The 18,253-nt window shown below is 42.4% G+C and overlaps 1 protein-coding gene across 2 annotated transcripts; it reads left to right on the plus strand.

Moving 5' to 3' along the window:
- The first annotated feature begins 901 nt into the window (after positions 1-901).
- Positions 902-16,791, plus strand: ARPC1A (actin related protein 2/3 complex subunit 1A). Of its 2 annotated transcripts, none has more exons than XM_058849965.1 (10): positions 902-1,038; positions 4,201-4,305; positions 5,074-5,178; positions 7,618-7,840; positions 9,492-9,599; positions 12,439-12,651; positions 13,830-13,905; positions 14,095-14,288; positions 15,209-15,299; positions 16,386-16,791. In XM_058849965.1, exons 2-10 carry the CDS (start codon positions 4,242-4,244, stop codon positions 16,422-16,424), a joined length of 1,113 nt encoding a protein of 370 aa, XP_058705948.1. In that variant the 5' UTR covers positions 902-1,038; positions 4,201-4,241; the 3' UTR covers positions 16,425-16,791. The 2 variants fall into 2 exon arrangements, with proteins under 2 accessions (XP_058705948.1, XP_058705947.1); XM_058849964.1 differs by having other exon boundaries at positions 4,224-4,305.
- Positions 16,792-18,253: the final 1,462 nt, after the last annotated feature.

Consider the following 18,253-nt stretch of genomic DNA (forward strand, 5'->3'; position numbering starts at 1 on the left):
AGCAGGACCAGGGCAGTGATCATCCCCCTGTACTTGGCATTGGTGACACCACACCTTGAGTGTTGTGTTCAGTTTTGGGTCCCTCATTTCAAAAAGGACATTGAAGTGCTGGAGTGTGTCCAGAGGAAGGCAGAAGACTCATGAAAGGTCTAGAAAACCTTATAAGCCATGGCTGAGGGAACTGGGTTTGGTTAGTCTCAAAGACATGCAATGTGGATTTATTTGCTATCATATTTGTGTAATTTTGTCTCCCATTATACCGTGGATGCCTCACGTACAGTATAGATTCTCTGTGATATATTCTGTAGGATGGGTTATGACTGCTGCTGTTTGGGACCCCAAGCTCATGAATATGTTCATCATTGTGGCACTGCTGTATTTTGCGAATCATCTACAAGGAACAATTAATAATCACACCTTTGTTTTTTTCTCCTCAGAGAAACAATCGTGTGGGAGGAAATAGCTTCCTTTTTCCCCGTTTTCTTTCCTTGTCCTCCAGGCTGACTACAGCAGTAGTGCAAGCAGGGTGTATTGAGGTGGGATCCAGCCTTTTCTACCGCATCTGCAGTGCGTGGACTGAACGAAATAGCCTTAAGTTGAGGCACTGGAGAGTCAGGTTAGATATAATTTTTTTTTTTTTTCACTATTTGGATGGTCAGACATTGGAACAACATACCCAGGTAAGTGGGACTCACCACCCCTGGAGGCGTTTAAGAGGCGCTTGGGTGACACGGCTGAGAGCTCACAGCAGCAGGGGTGGACTGACAGTGGGATCCTATGACCTTAAAGATTATTAATTCCTTAATTCCCAGGCAGGGAGATTATTAATTCCTTAATTCCCAGGCAGGGCCGCCCCGCCCTGAGGGGCCGCGCAGGCGCGGCTCCGCCTTTGTGAGGGGAGGGCTGGCGGCGCAGGCGCGGAGCGCGTTTCCTGCCGCCCGTGTCAGAGCCGGGCCCGCTCGGCCTCTCCCGCCGCCGGAGCGGAGTCGCGTTGACTGCCCAGAGTCCGCGAGTCCCGCTCCGCCCCCGCCGCCTCAGGTGAGTCCCGGCCACGGCAGCGATGGGCCAGGGGAGCCTGCGGGCCCGCCGGCGTGAGGAGAGGGCGGGGGGGAGGCACCGCAGCATCGCTGCCCCGAGGGGCTGGGGACGCCCTGCTGAGGGTGAGGCGATGGGCGCCGCTCATCCCCTTCGCCCTGAAGGGCCGAGGAGGTGCCCCCATTCCCCTCGCCGTGCCCCCCCTTATCCCCCGCTGTACCCCCTGCGGCCCCTTGTGTTGGCAGGGCCGCAGCCTCCAATCCATCCCTGTCCCGGCGGCTTTATCTGCTAACGGTGTCTTGTGTCAGGAGGTGCCCGAGAGGAGTCACCCCCTGGGAAATCCGCGCTGAGTGACTTGAGAGGGAGTGACAGTGGTAGGAGGCTGTCCTTCGTCGCAGGTGCTTCGCTTCCAGGTGTTTGGAAGTGGTGTAGGTGCTCCGAGAATGGGCAAGGATTAAAAAGGTTCCTTTCTCGCTGTCACACACACATTCTATCGCCACTTCTGAGTCCTTATCCTGGCCGGTTGCTTGTCCAGGAATGGGATTTCATCACGTATTTCTGACCCCACTGAGAGGTGGCAGTAGCTGAGTCCTCCACATCCCAACCTCAATCCTTTCAGGCCTTGTGTTGAAATAACTGCTCTACAAAGGTGCAAGATTTCCCTTTTTTTCTCCATTTTAAAATATTGAAAGTCAAAGTCAGTTGCTTTCCATTTGAAATAAAACTCAGAGAGAGCTGCATTAAGCAACAAAGGTAACAAAGTCATACCAGTATCTTCCCCATGCAACATTCTGAGGCTGGATGACAGGAGGGCATTGAGGTTATTAATTTGTAAAGAATCATAAAGCTAGCAGCATTTTCCTTGGTGAAATATGAGTTGAATTTTGTCTTTGTATTGGTAAGGAATGAATACAACTGGAAATTTTCTTTAAGATTTATCTTCCCAAAGAAAATACCACTGTACCTATCAGGAGACAGAAATAGAATTGCTTTTTGAGGTTATCATCATTGTTGTGTTGTATGGGTTTCTAACCAAACCAAAATGGAAAAAGGTCACTTGTAGCCAATTATGGAGCTCAAGTAACTCAATCAATGGGAAGGAATAGATCATACAACTTTGCATTCGTTTTGGGAGCAGCTGAGTAAAAATACTTGAACTAGGAGTTAGGGTGGGACCATATTTTATATGTCATGCCAATCAGTGAATAAAATACTACGGTTGTATTAGAAAGTGTTTCAAAATAGCTGCATTCCTTGGGGAGAGGAGACTGGATATTTTTACATTTTACTTAGGAAAGTGTAGCAAAGGCTGAGCATTCCATGCTGGTGGAGCAGCTCTTGAACTTTTCCTGTATATGGAAATGTGCTGCTACTGAATGTTGGCAGGAGCTAAAGGAAGATCCTGGAAAAAGCACTTTGCAGTTGTGTTTTGCTTATATTCACACGTGGGATCTCAAATGATGGATGTCCAAGGGCAGAGTTAACGCGGATTATGGCAACATTTCACATTAACAAAAAATATGTAATTATTTTGCCTAGGACGTATGTATTTAATACTTCATTTGATTGGTAGGGTGTATTATTATAAGAACTGTGAAAATCATGCTGGTTAAAATTGTGAGCTGGACTAAAAGCTCATATTGACAGAAATGTATTTCAAGTACGTTTGAAACACACCCATAATTTGCATATTTTTAGAATAACAGTGCTGGATTTCTTTGAACAAAAAACCTAAATAAAATAAAAAAGTCTCTCCAATTACTTGCATTGGTGCAGTACTATCTCACCTTTGCTCCAAGATCCAGCATTTTCAAGGTATTTGTTAAACTGCTGATGTGATAGTAATTCCTGAGGCTCCGTAAGAGTGTACTCATCCTTCTTTCACTCCTGAGTTTCTGTTGGATTGCCATTCATTTCCTGTTTGCTTCCAAATTCCTACCTTGTCCTGAAGTCTCCACCCTCTGCTAACATGGCCATACTTGGGTATGTTGTAATTCCAGGCTGTAATGGGTGTGGATGTCTTGGAATGACATCACGGAGATAGTTCTTTTAAGATGGATATGTGGTGGTAAAAATGCTTTGATCCATCAGGCACTGATAAATTGCTGTGAAAATTAGTGGAATATGTGAAAGGAATTGACAGAACCAAGTTGGATGTATTGAACTGTGCACATTTTTGTTCTTACAGGTGACCTTGAGTTTTTATGATGCTGTCTTCCATCCATTTGTGCTGCTCTGGTTAATATAGCACATAAAATACTATATTTTAGTACCTAAAATATTTTAATGCCTGAAATTTGATGTCTAAAATATTTTAATTTCAAAAATATACTATTCTATGTCCTGTATTAACCAAAGGCAGCATAAATGGATGGAAGATAATATAATAAAAACATTTTAAACAACTTTTTGTCTGCGGATGGGTGTGACTCCAACTGCAGATTTTCAGCACTATCTCTTGTAACAGCCACAAGTTAAAAGAAAAAAGTAGGTATTTAGCCATTTTTATACAAAATACTCACAAACTGCAATGATTCAGCCTGTTATACTTTTTGAATTTCATGGGGCAGAAGTCTGATTATCAAACAGTTCAGTGCTAGAATTAATTTGAAGAAATTACTAAGTAGTTAATTACTAATCTTAGTAATTTTTCCCCCAGGATACATATAAATGGTTTTATCAAATAATATATCAGCAGATCACAGTTACACATCAGTTTGACTTCTTGAAGAAGAAGATTTTGCTGTAGTGCTGGTTGTGGGCCTGGATACAATTCAGGCTTTAGAATCAGTTCACTGAGCTTTGTCCTAGATATTTATTTTTTCAGTTATTCTATTTCCATAGTAAAATTAATAAGTTTATAAGATTTCTTGAGGACCTGCTCTTTTGTCTGTGAGGATACACAAAGAAGCAACTGTATCTGGCTTTTAGGGCAATTGCAATTAGCTAACATAAGCAGGACAATGAAAATCCATCATCCTACTGAAAATATCTGGGGGTGTGACACAGGCAGCTCTTGAGCAGCCTTATCATATTTATTAAGTTGTGATCTGTGAATAAATTGTAACACTGCACTGAAAGCTGCTTAGTAAATGTTGAAGGTTAACTTTGTTTCATTGATTCTCTCATTTTGAAGCATTTTGTTTTCAATTTTACACCTTTCAGCCTTTTCACTTTTTACAACATAGGAATCTCTTTAACTCGGAATGTCTCTACATCAGTTCCTGCTGGAGCCAATCACCTGCCATGCCTGGAACAGAGACCGTACTCGTAAGTAATAAGTTCATTTTCATTTTAAATTCATTTTTTCTTCAATTGCTATTTTCGTTCTGCTGTCAGTTTTTGATCTTCTGATGTTCTGGGTCACATTTAGGGGAAGGTGTGATCATATACATATGAGTGTTCTGTTCTGATTCAAAAAGCACATGTCTTCCAAATTTGAGCTTTTCTAAACCTGTTGCTGGAACTCTGGCATAGGAGATAATTGAGTCTTCCTGGTGTCCCACAAAGCTTTGCCCCTTGGCCAAGTTTTCTATATAATGTGGATTGTTGTGTTCCAAATGTGTTGTCTTGCTGTGCAGAGTACTCATGACCGTGGTATGTGTACCAATATCAAACTGCCAGAGGGCAGGGTTAGATGGGATTTTGGGAGGAAATTCTTCCCTGTGAAGGTGGGGAAACCTGGCACAAATTCCCAGAGAAGGTGTGTCTGCCCCTGGATCCCTGGAAGTGTCCAAGGCCAGGTTGGATGGTGCTTGGAGAAGCCTGGGAGAGTGGAAGGTGTCCCTGCCATGGCAGGGAGGTGGAACTGGTTGATCTTAAACATGCCTTCCAACCCAAACTATTCCATGATTATCTGTCCATAATTATTGGAGATTTTCCAGGGATTTTGGGCCTTCATTTACAAAGCCCATGCAATGCTTTCAAATTTGTGAATAGAGGTTTTAGATGGGAAAAGTCTTTCTAAATATAGCATTTGCTATTAGAAAGCCTTCTGTTAGGATAAAACAACTGGATTGTTTTATTTCCTCTTTCAAGAGATTGCCATTAGCCCTAATAACCATGAAGTGCACATCTACAAGAAGAGTGGGAACCAGTGGGTGAAGGCTCATGAGTTGAAGGAACACAATGGACACATTACAGGTGAGATTGTGCTGAGCCAGACATGAAGTTCTCAAGCCCCTCCTGTTTTCCCCAGTTGAGATTCTGAACAGGAAATCTGCAAGTGTTGAGTAAATAGATCTTTTTATTGGTTGGCATTCCCACTTAGAGCCTTGCAGCAGTTTTCTGAACTGCATGTAGTGAATGTTAGGAAGAAAAGCCCCATCTCATTTCCAGACATTTCAGTGGAGTTACTGAGCCATTTTTTCTTATCTATGGCTTATTTTTCATCCCTAATGACATAATGAGAACACATTTTCAGTCTACTGAAGTAATCTGGTTGTGTCACAGTGATGCATGCTGCTCCCTTTCAAGTGCTAGTACTAAAATTTCATCGAGTGTATGACTGTAGCATTGCTTTGTGGTTTCCAACAACAATAAATACCCTCTTTTAGGGACTGTATAAACACTTGAAGTGGTCAGTCCTGGTCTTAGGCCATTAGTGAGCACATTTATTGCAGGCCAAGAGTATCTGTACATCCACAATGAAAATTAAGAAGAGCTGCCACATTGAGTCACAAGGTGTTATTTTAAAAAATGTGATTATCCTGTGGCAGTCTTTTATATTACTGGTTTTCTGGGTTTTTTTTCATGGTAATATTTTTAAAAGGGTTTTATTCTCTTAAGGAAATGAAAATAATTAATACAAGCACATGCCCAAAGCTTCTTTGTGAAGAGTCACTTGGGCTGCATTTACAAATTAAGTGTGCCCCCCGCCCCCAAGACATTTTATTTGTGTCTGTTAGTGTTAGAAGCCAAATATTTATGACTTGGGAAAAAAGCTCTCCCTGCTTTCCTTCACTGTGTGTTCTTACAAAACACTGTGGTGGTCGTAAAGAGTGGAGTTAAGCTGTGGTTACACACAGGAGATCCACTGATCAAACTGCTTGTAACCCCTGACAGGAGTGAGTCAGCTGCTGCCACTCCAGCTCCTGATCACAAGGGACAAGGTCCTTCTCTTGACTCAGGTTTGTGATGAGCTGACTCTACTCACTCACAAGAAGAACTTTTTTCACTCTCTTGGCTTAATTTTCTGCTAAGCTGAAAATCTGAACTTGGCATAAGTCAGAACAGAACCAGGGATGGTGAGAGGAGGAGAGACAGGATAGTTCCTCTCTCAAAGGCAGTTCTGGAACTCCTGTGACTGCAGTTTCAGGCTACCAAGCTCTTTACTTTTTAAGCATAAACCTATTTTGAATGTAAACAGTATGTGAACAATATGGTAACATTAGTACAAATTCTTTCCACAGCTTTTATCCCACTTTCAGTTTGTGAGCTTAAGAGATGTTTTTAATTCTGAGTGTAGTAATGGAAAACCACTGACATAATTTGTGGCAGGAGAGTTGAGGACTGCATCCCAAAGGATGCTAGAGAAAAGATGAAAAATAATGTTCCCATAAGACTTTCCAGTTGGGAACATCCTTCATTGCCTAAGAGTTGAAAGAAGCAATGGCAGCCTTATCAAAGGTTTTATTTTATTCTTTGAATTTGTTATTTTTTTCTCAATGAACCTTTCTTGTGGCACAGCTTAAGTAGGCATGAAAAAATTGTGTCACTACATAAAGATTGATAACATCTAACCAAAAAAATCCTGTTATCTAAACTTTAGATCATGGCTGCAGTCTGGCAGCAAGCACAAAATGTTGTTAGAGGTTGTGCAGTTTTAGAGTTTTCAGCTGTTGAGAGGGATCTTGCAGAAGTCAGAGGTTTGGAGGGTGCTGGTGGACAGGCCTTGGGCGGTCTGCAGAGCTCCACCTGTTGGCCAGCCCTTGGAGCTTCCTCAGCCAGGGCTCGGGTAGAGACTCGAGTAGGGCAGGCTCGGGTAAAAAATCGAGTAGGGCCGACTCGGGTAAAAACTCGAGTAGGGCCGACTCGGGTAAAAACTCGAGTAGGGAAGACTCGGGTAAAGAATCGAGTAGGGGCAAATCCCTGGGATCTGGGAATTTGGAATCTGCAGTTTTGATGAAAGCTAGAGGGAGAAGCAAGTATTCCTAACAGCTTGAAATAGCTCCTGGAGAATAAGAAGTAATAACTGTATCAGCCATCAGTTCATCAGGAACTGCAGTGACAGGGCACAGAGGAGTGCCTTCAGATTGAAAGAGGGGAAACTTAGGTTAGATATATGGCAAAATTCTTGCATGTGAGGGTGGAGAGGCCCTGGCCCAGATCGCCCAGAGAAGCTGAAGCTGCCCATGGCTCCCTGGAAGTGTCCAAGGCCAGGTTGGATGGGGCTTGGAGCAACTTGGGATACTGAATGGGAGTTGGCAGAGTTGGAACTGGGTGATCTTTAAGGTCCTTTCCGCCCCAAACTGTTCTGGGATTCTGTGACAGAGGACTGACTGTGAGATGATCTCTGTTTTGCCTTAACATAAAACAAACAGCATGAGGAGAAATTAATTCCTGTGAACTCTTCACTTGCAGGTATTGACTGGGCTCCCAAAAGCGACCGGATCGTGACGTGCGGCGCCGACCGCAACGCCTACGTGTGGAGCCAGAAGGACGGCGTGTGGAAACCCACCCTCGTCATCCTCAGGATCAACCGTGCCGCCACCTTTGTCAAGTGGTCTCCCTTGGAGAACAAATTTGCTGTGGGAAGTGGAGCTCGACTCATATCTGTGTGCTACTTTGAGTCTGAAAATGACTGGTGAGCTGTTTCTCTATCTTTTAGGTCTGCATTGGAAAGCTGAAGCTGTTTAATGCTGGGAACTGGGTTACTATTTTACTAATTCCTAAAATATTCAGGAAATGTAGAGGAATGGCCTCATCAGTTCTTTTGTGGACTTCAACGTTTGGGGAAAAAGCTTCTTTCTCTTCTTCACTCTGCTGTAGCGCCTAAAGGCCTTTGCCTTTTTTCAGACAGTACAAGTTGGCGTGGATATGTTCTGCCTGACTGCCATAAACATATGTTGCGTTTCTAAAAGTGCAAGAATTTCTGCAGAGTAAAGATTTCTTTACTACGACTGCATAGTTGAAAAAAATAAATATTTCCTTCCCCCTCCTTGTGAGAGAATGAATGAAGAAATCTTCACTCGAGTCTTTCTTCCATATCTATTATTTTGGGCCATTAGAGGTTTGAGTCTGTCACATCTCCAGGGTGGTCTGTTAGATGTTTGAGCTTGTCATTGACCTATTCTGCATTTTGTTATGTACTTCTATCACAGTTTATAGATTTCATAGAGGAATATCACAAAGATATTTCCACCATTAACATTTTTCTCGTTTTAGCATCTAAATGCTTCTGATCTTCTCCCTTTCTAGCTGCACGTGTTGGAGCTACATTTGCTGTATCATCTGTAGCTGAAATCAGTGTGTGGAGTATCTTTTACTTTGGGTTGCATAAACAAGCACAAAAACACAGGTGTCCTGTGTGCAGTCTGCCATGTGGAGATGAAAAACAATGACACCATCTTCAAAATACATTTTAAAGATTGTTTTGGACTTTTATGCTTTCCAGCATATTCACTTATCAATATTTTTTCTCTGCCTCACTTGTCTGCAAAAGAATCAAGACTCCATATGCTAAAGAAACATAATTTGTAAATTGTGAGCCTTAAAACTTGTGCCTGATGGAAGTAAAATCAAAGAAAAAGCACCATCATCCCAAATGCCATGAAGTGAATAATAGATTTCATTACTAGTTTGTAAATAGTTCAGATAAACCAAATCTGCTGAGACATATTTAGGCCACTATTGATGCATTCAGCAGCAGGATCACTTTGCACTGCACTGCAGATAATTGAGATGAATGCACTTGTTGTGTCATTGGCAGTCCCCCCATTTTCTTGTTGTGTTTTATAGTTACTGTATTTTTAAACAGTAGAAAAGTCAATAGGCAAGAGATGTGACTATAAAACTCGTTGGAAGGACTGGAGGACTTGTACTTGGTGATCTGTGAAAATAGTGATGCTTAGCTTTGAGTCACAGTCACAGCTGACCTTGTGTTCACTGGGTGGAAGAGACCTGGCAATTCCTGTGCAAAATTCACATCAAGAAGTTCCATCTGGATGCATTTTAAGAATTAGTTTGAAGGGGAGTAGGACTTAGCTGAGGAGATACCTATTTAATGGGTTTGTTCATAATATTTGAAAGTTTAATTACGCTAACCATAATGTTCACAGATTGCACAAGAGAATGTGAATGAGTGAAAGGTTTGGACATTAAGTTTTTCCAAAACTGATGTGTTTAGTCATTTACAAGGAGTGATCTTTTTGAGGAGTGCTTCATGGATCTGTGGGAATCAGGTAAAATACGTTCATATAAATTTTATGTCTTATTTTGGTTTGGTTTCATTTTAGGTGGGTGAGCAAACACATTAAAAAGCCCATTCGTTCCACTGTCCTCAGCCTGGACTGGCACCCCAATAATGTCTTGCTGGCTGCAGGATCCTGTGACTTCAAGTGCAGGTGAGAGAAACTAAAACATCTGTCTACAGTTTGGGCTGCTGGATCAAATCAGTAGCTTGGGCATGTCGATCAGGTATTTGCACTTGCTATTAGGATAAAAGGTGGCTCATTGTGTAGTGTTGTTGGTACCAAAATAAAATATCCAGCTTGAGAAATGTTGGCTTTGGTGCTGCAGTGTCCTGACTTCAGACAGCCAGCATGGATCTGCTGAGGGACACACCTGAATTTGGGGAATTGATGGGTTCCTTGCCAGCATTACACAGCATTTAGGCTGAGAGGTGGTCATTAGGCTGAAGTTGGATTAGCAGGTGTCATCTTGTAGAACACCAACACTGCTAGTTAGAGTTTAAAAAGCAATATTCTAATGGTGCAGTTCCAAAATTCAGAGTAACTGGCCATTTCCAAAGGCTTTTATTGCCTGAGTTCCTTGTTTCTTCCCCTTTGCCTGTGGGGAGCAGAGTCAAGGAATTAATCCACCTGCAACTCAACACAACAAAAGAGATTTTTTGAAGACCATTTAAAAAAAAATCAGCCTGTTAAAGGCAGATTGGCATGAGAGATGGATGGGGGAGACTTTGAAACTCATTGTGAAATTACAGCGTGAGGGAAGGGCCCTGCAAACTGCTCTGTGCTGAGTGATTGGGGTCACTGCAGGGGACTCTGCATGGGGAGTCTGCAGGGCCTGACTTCAATCCACATTGACTTAATCACTTGTACCTTGAATGATAATGAAAGCTTCTTTTCTTAAATTCTTTATGTAATAGGGCAGTTTTTATGCTTCAAAGTGTGTACTAAAAATGACTAAGGAGGAGTGGGAGGGGGAGGTGGGACTGACTATTACATTCCTTATTTCAGAATGAAACCCTTGCATCTAAACCCTATCCTTTGATACCTCTTCATGTAAGGAGGGATGTTAAATGGAAGCTGGGGAAGAGGGGAGAGTTGTCTTCCCTTTCGTGCCTTATTTCCAGTTTTACTTAGATAAACTGTGTGTATTCACTTCCTGTCACAAAAAAGGTGATGTGAAACAGAAGCAGCTACTTTTCACATGTGGAATTCTTTTACTTTGGGTTCATAAAGGACCTTGGGACTTTGACATTAGGTCACCTGAAATGTGTGTGTGGTTGTGTGTGTGTGTCCAACCCAAACCATTCTGGGATTCTAGGATTCTGTTTCCTCCCCAAAACCATGAAAAACTGTTCTCTTTTGTAAATGATGAGTACAGATCCCTAGAATTCCAGATCTCCCTTCAGTCCCATATTAAAAAGAATAAAGATACCTGCTCTGATGGAAATTAGGGAATGGATCTGCCAGAACCACTGCCACATAATAAGCAGCTAAGTGGGAAACATTTTGGGAAAGGAATGGAGTGCAGGAGGCTGCAAATTGCTGGGTATTCAGCATAGTTCTTTGGTGCTTAGCCAAGGTAAATGAGCTCCCCTTATATTTATCAGAAATATGTATCTGTAGCTATGAGTACCACCTAAGTATGATTTTATGTTCTTGCTGTGGGACTGAAAGTCATTTCCCAACATTCTTTAAAGGCTGGGGCCTTCAAGCTGAGGTGATTTCGGTTTTGAAAGACAGGGAGATTTTAATAAGGGAAAAGACTTCTTACATTTTTAACTAACAGTTAAATTCAAGGTCTTCCCTACTTAGATGTGATTTTCCTGCCTTGTGTCAAAGGCTGTTGCTTTAAACATCTTGTCCTACTTCCATACATTAAGAGACCATCCTTTTATAGAGGTGGTTCTATAAAATTTGGTTTTTTAAAGGATTATCATTAGATTATATTTAAACTGATAGAGCCAAATATATAGCCATACTTAATTCCCTGAAAATCTGTACCTAATATAGCTGCAGTTAAACCCTTCTCATTCCAAATGAGCAGCTTTATTGAAATAATCTGAATATAGGTAGCTTTGGAATTGCTTACCCCATACATACAAAAGATAGAAAAAACAGGGAAGGAAGAGCTACACTTCCTTAAACTCACTATAAAACAATTCCTGTTTGTGTGTGACTGCAACCATGAATATTTGATCATAGTTTTTCATTTATACTGATTTTTTTTTCCTCTGGTAGTAGCATGGTGTAGCTGCCTTGCTCCTCCTGTTCAATGGACTCAAATCCTATGGTTGTGACGTCCCATTAAATTCCATGGTAACAGTCAGGAACACCATACTGTGGCATGTCTGAATCATGCAGAAGGAATTTGATGAAAGGGGGAGGTTTTCTATTTAAGCATATCTTGAAAATTGTAGTGCTGGGGAAAAAAAAAATCAAAAAACTATAAAAACATTGCGGTATTTCAGGTTTTCAAGGCATTTTTGCAATAATGAGCCGGAAGAAGGTGGCTCAGAGCTCCTTTGCTGGCATTAGAACATCACATTTCTTTCTTTGAAATTCTTCTAAAACGGGAATGTTCTTAAAAAGTGGGTAATTTTGTAGGTGTTTGTATTAGCTTCTAATTATACAGTGCCATTCCTGGGTTTTCTCTAACTGAAGGATTGACTCCAGAGAGCTGTTAGCACCGCAAAAGGATGAAAGGGAAATCTTGGCACAGGGAAAAAGGCACTGACAACATGTATTTTTGTGCCATCTTCTGGAAAAAAGGGAGAGGGCTACAGGAACAACATTTATGAGAAACCTGTGTGCTTTACATCCTTTAAACTGTTCCTTTCTCTCTGCACACTGCTGCTTCCAGGCTTGTTTAAAGACAAAATATTTTATTTTGGGAGAATCAAGACCCATCTCTTAATTTCCAACATGAAACGCATCCCATGCTCCCAGAAGCTTTGTTCTCTCTTTGCTCACACAAAAATCTTTTTATTTGCAGGGTGTTCTCTGCTTACATTAAGGAAGTGGATGAAAAGCCAGCCAGCACACCCTGGGGCTCCAAGATGCCTTTTGGGCAGCTGATGTCGGAATTTGGGGGCGCAGGCAGTGGAGGGTGGGTGCACAGCGTGAGCTTCTCGGCCAGCGGCAACCGCCTGGCCTGGGTCAGTCACGACAGCACCGTGTCAGTGGCTGATGCCTCCAAAAACATGATGTGAGTATCCCCTGGCTGCTATTATGAGCCTGATGATCCTAAAGGTCTTTTCCAACCATAATGATTCCATGATGTGTGGAATATTGGGCTCCCAAGTTCGTGCCTCTGTTGTCTGTTTTACTGTAGATTCCAGGAGTCTCTTTGAGGCTTGTAAAAATATTCTATAAATAAGGTTGTTTCTGAGAATTTTAGATTATGTAATTTAAATTCTTTATAAGAATCCTTCAGTGAGGGTATAGCCAATTTGTTTTTGGGGAAGAAAAAGGCATTTGGGAAAAAAGGTATGTTCCACTGAGTAACCAGGGAAACAGTATTTCCTTTTCCAAAACAATATTTGCAATACAGAATATTCCAAATGATATTCCAGACAATATTCCAAATTCAGAGAGAATCCAGAAGCATGCTCACTGCAGAACTAAGGCCCCATCCACAACCAGAATCTGGAAAATAAGTTCATGAAATACTAATTTCAGCCTTTGTCTTTAAGATGATGCTGATGCAAGGTTTTAACTTGCACCTTCCAATCCAACAAAATATTTAACTAGAAATTGTTCCTTCTGCTCCTTCTCTTATCTGCAAAACTTTACAGTGTCCTTGGCTTTCCATCCAGGAAGGATGAGATTCTCCATATGTTTTGGTAGCAGAAATCTCTGGGGTCATCCAGGCATTGCTGGGATTCATTTTGAATTGTGGTTCTGATCACTATAGTTGTATAAGTACCTGGCAGGGAATATCATTCATTATAAAGTGTTTAAGAATTCTCTTTATTTGTCATTAAATTGCCAAAATTCACTTAAATGAACATTGAGGCTTTTTCTCTCCGCAAAGATGTCAAGCATCAAAACTTCAAGTGTTTTTTATATTCAAATGTAATTAATATCTTCATCCATACACACATTTTTGGGGGTATTCCCTTTAAACTCTTGCCCCTCTTTGCATACAATTTTGGTAACAATAACCTTTCACCTGGAATGCTTGGGTTTGTTATAAATCTTCTGGTACACCTTCATTAGGCTGAAACTTTATATTACAAATTACAGCCTTCTGTTGTCACCACAGGACAGCTGAGCTACTCTGACTTTTCCAACAATCCTTATGTGGGAATGGTGCCTATTTTTTGTTAGAGCCGAAAATGAGAGGTTTCAGTGAATGCCTCTAACAAATGTCCTTGTGCTCAGGGTTTCGCAGCTGAAAACAGAGTTCCTCCCACTCCTGAGCGTGTCCTTTGTCTCTGAGAACAGCGTGGTGGCAGCTGTAAGTGTCTGCTATTTCCTCCTTGTTGAGCTTTGTCGTGTTTTGGAGGGGGAGGAAACCCCATATTTTGCACAGTTAATAATAATAATCATAATAATCATAATCTCTGCCCTGGTGTCAGTGTTTGCCCATTGGAAGGGCAGGGTGGGAATGCAGAGGTGACGTTTCCTGACGAGTCTTTGCTTGCAGGGCCACGACTGCTGCCCGATGCTCTTCAACTGTGACGACCGTGGCTTGCTGAGCTTCGTTTCCAAACTCGACATTCCCAAACAGAGCATCCAGCGCAACATCTCGGCCATGGAGCGCTTCCGGAACATGGATAAACGAGCCACCACGGAAGACCGTAACACCACCCTGGAGACGCTGCACCAAAACAGTATAACGTGAGTGTCCTGCTGCCTGCAGCAGGGCAAGGAGTGTTCTCCATGCCCAGTGGGTTTCCCAGGGTGTTCTGCAAACCCTCAGGTTTTGCTGTGCTGGAAGGTTTTAGCTGGGATCCCTTTTTCCTTGTGGTCTTTCCTTAGCAGCTCTCTGTTTCTGGGATTTACGTGAGTGCTGGTGAAGTTAATCATTGACATGGCTACAGCTGTTTGCTCCTGCTTAATGTGTTGTGTACTTTAGACAAAGCTTATCTTATCAAATATGTGGGAAGTTCCCAAGAGGCTGGTGGCACTGTGCAAAATCCAGTCAGCAAAATCCACCTAAAATTCACATCCCAGCTTCCTGTTTCAGATGTTACTGCCATGTGTATTTATTATGTATCACTGTTTTCAAACTGAAAGAGGGGAAATTTAGGTTAAACATACATAAAAATCCTTCCCTGTGAGGGTGGGGAGGCCCTGGCACAGGTTGCCCAGAGAAGCTGTGGCTGTTCCATCCCTGGAAGCTTTCCAGGCCAGGTTGGAGCAACCTGGGATTGTGGAAGGTGTCCCTGCCCATAACAGGGAGTGGAACTGATTGAGCTTTTAAGGTCCCTTCCACCCCAAACTGTTCCACGTTCTGTTAATCAAAAGGATTCATTCAGATTAATTGGGTAAAATATCTCCACATTAAAAAAATTATGTGATTCCAGAGGATGTTGGGCAATTTGTCTTTATTCAAGGAAAACATTTAGTCTCACCAAGCCATTAAAGAGCTTTCAGTATCTTTTTCTTATTTTTCTGAGGCATTCTACCAAGATTCTAATGTAGGCTCTGGTATAGTCATGTCTCCATCTGAAAGAGTAGGAGTAGAATTTAGCCCAAATTTCCCAGTTTTCTGGCTCTCTGGAATGGGTGTTGGAGCTCTCACTCTCTGTTTGCAGCCAAGTGTCTATTTATGAGATAGACAAACGGGATTGTCGGAAATTCTGCACCACCGGCATCGATGGAGCAATGACCATCTGGGATTTTAAGGTAGAAATGTGCTTTTACTACATGTTTATGTGAACTAGCTGGGCTGGTGGGGTTTTTTCGTGGTTTTGTTTTTGATCTCTAGTATCAACTCCTGGGGCTTATCCCCAAGCCAGGTTTTAGTAGCAGCAGGAAATCCAGACTGGAATATTCAAAACCATTAGTGAAGTCCATAAGAAAAACTGATCCAAGAATCTGCATAAATGGAGATGCAAGTTTGTTAACCAGTTGGTGCTAATACTGACTTATTTCTTTAATAGAAACACTTAATGTCCCTGTAGGAATCCCCTTAATTCTTTCATTTTCCAGCCTCAGCCACAGTTGGGCTGAAACAATTGGTACAACACAAAAACCCTGCCTCTTCCTTCTCCCATCCCATGGGACTCTGCTCATCGTCCTGCTGCAGAACATGGTCCTGTCCTCTCAGAATTAACTTACTCAAGGAGTAAGAAGTTGTCTCTAATAGCTGGAAAGTAAAGTATTGAAAATCCTAAAAGGATATATTAATGTCCATGCTTGCTTTGCTCAGGCCTGGCCAACAGAGGTCCCTGTTGGTCTACCCAAAACTGGGATGTGGGATTTGATTTAGGGAAAGAATAGATTGGGCTCTGTGGTGCCAGAGTGCCCTGGTGGGGACAGGAATCCAACAAGTTGAGGTGATCTCTAAGCTGCAGTTTCAGGTCTGTACCATTGTACATGCCTGAGTTTGAAAGGAATGACTGCTGTGGTCTCTGGCTCTTGAATTAGGAAGAAATCCTTTACTTAAAGAAGAAATTCTTCCCTGTGAGGGTGGGAAGGCCCTGGCACAGGTTGCCCAGAGAAGCTGTGGATCCCTGGAAGTGTCCAAGGCCAGGCTGGACAGGGCTTGGAGCAACCTGGGAATGTGGAAGGTGTCCCTGGCCATGTCATGGGCTGGAATGAGACAATCTTTAGGGTCCTTCCAACCCAAACCATTCTGGGATTCTATGACTGAGTCTTATTTCAAATATTCATATTTTTCACTTGGTTTTGTTAGCATTTACACTGAATGATTTAACCCAAGCTATTGCAGCAGATTGTAATTAAGTTTTTTTTTTTCTCTCCTTCAAGACTTTAGAGTCCTCCATTCAAGGGCTACGAATCATGTAAAGATGGATTTCCATGATCTAGCAGGACAAACTGCTTGACAGAACGCAGCTCCCACATCTGCACAAACCTGAAAAGGGAGGAAGAGGAGGAAGGTGAAATATTTGGAAACACTGAGAAAATACAGCTTGGCAGATTTTCTTTTGAATCTAAATTTGGTGAATTGTGTTGGTTTCAAAATCAGCTGTGATTGTTCTTTTTGTTTTTGTTTTGTTTTTTTTTTGGTTGGTTGTTTCATTCCATTCTTTACCAAAGCTGCTCTTTAAGTAGTTTATTGCAGGAAGTTATGAATCACTAACTTAAAAGGGGAATTTTATGTAAATTGTCTGCTAGAAATAAAAATAATAATAATAAAAAAGAGAAAAACTGATTATTTCTTTTGATACTTATTTATTAAAAAAAGGATGATAAGGAATTGGGAGAGAGACAGAGTGGGGAAAATCCTGCACCAATATTTTATGTCCTTGAAACAGGAAAAGTTAATCTTAACTGAGAGGTTCTAAAGTTGACAGACCTGGAGTTCTGATGATCTGGATGTGAAGATTCAGATGAGCTTCTTCCAGGGGAATTCTTCCTTTGAGGTGATGATTTTGGAGGGCAAATGATTTTATCCTACTTCTCTTCATTCTGTCTGCCTTGCATTTAATTCATAACAACAGCAGATTAACCTGAACATCTTTTTTTCTTGTCTGCTCAGTGGGTCACATTTTTCCAAAGGTGGGTGACCAGAATTATTTGTAGTTGCCTTTGGGATTGGTCCCAAGCCTGCTCCCAGGGCAGTGCTGGGGGACAGGATGGAAAGCTCTGTGTGGAAAGTGAGACAAAAATCTGCTGAGCCTCGTCTGGGGAAGACAAATTAAAAGTGAATCACTTGGTAAGTCCATGAAACTTCAAGGCTGGGAAATCACCATTCCTGGAGGTGTTCAGGGAACGACTGGATGTGGCACTCAGTGCTCTGAGCTGGTTGGCAAGGTGGGGATTGGTCACAGGTTGGACTTGATGAACTTGAAGGGTTTTTGGAGGACACAGGATTCTGTGTCCTGTTAGAGCTGAGCTCTCAACCCATAAAATCCTGTATTTATAAGGACTGGTGGGCAAAAGGAGTTCCAGCCAGAGGTGTCAGCGTGGTCTGGCTTCTGTGCCGATCCTTTGTCCCCAGGTACCTTTTGCAGTTCAGCTCTGAGCCTCAGGAGCTCACGGAGGCATTTGCACACAACTTTCTTTATTCACAGGGTGTAGTTCCTCCTCCCTGTGTTGCTGCCTTGCTGTGCTCTGAGGGGATTAGCTGGCTCATGGCGCTGCTTTACAAAGTTTAAGATCGTTATTTCTGCCGAAAATGCAGAAGTGTATTTAAAAAACCCAAATGACTAAATTTACCACTTCCTCTGGAACCAGGGTTGCTGCATACCCTGCTCGTTTCTCAGCTCAGGGGGGAGGGTGAGTGATCAGCTCTGCGTGGCAGCCACTGTTCTCCATCACAGAGCTGGATCCTTCTCTGGTTTCCTTGTGTCTCCCACCTTCTGCCCTGGAAGTCAGGCTTGGCTTTGCAGTTTCCTCTCCCTTCTAAACAAAATAATGAGTATTTAATTTCTTGCAGTCAGGGGATCTGAGGGGTTGCGTGGCTGGGATGGGTTGGGAAGCAGGGAATACTCATTGGAGCCTGCCTGCAACACTCCCCAAACACAGAATTGCTGCTGCTCATTGTCTGCACTGCCCCAACCTCAGAGAAAACCACCAGAAGTGTCTTCATGTCCCCAGTGTCTGTGCAGTGGGACAGTTCCTCTACAGCTTTTCGAGGATGTGACGTGCTGTGGGGGCAGGAGGATCTTCCC

The sequence above is a fragment of the Poecile atricapillus genome, chromosome 14, assembly GCF_030490865.1.
Source record: "Poecile atricapillus isolate bPoeAtr1 chromosome 14, bPoeAtr1.hap1, whole genome shotgun sequence".
Lineage (NCBI taxonomy): Eukaryota > Metazoa > Chordata > Aves > Passeriformes > Paridae > Poecile > Poecile atricapillus.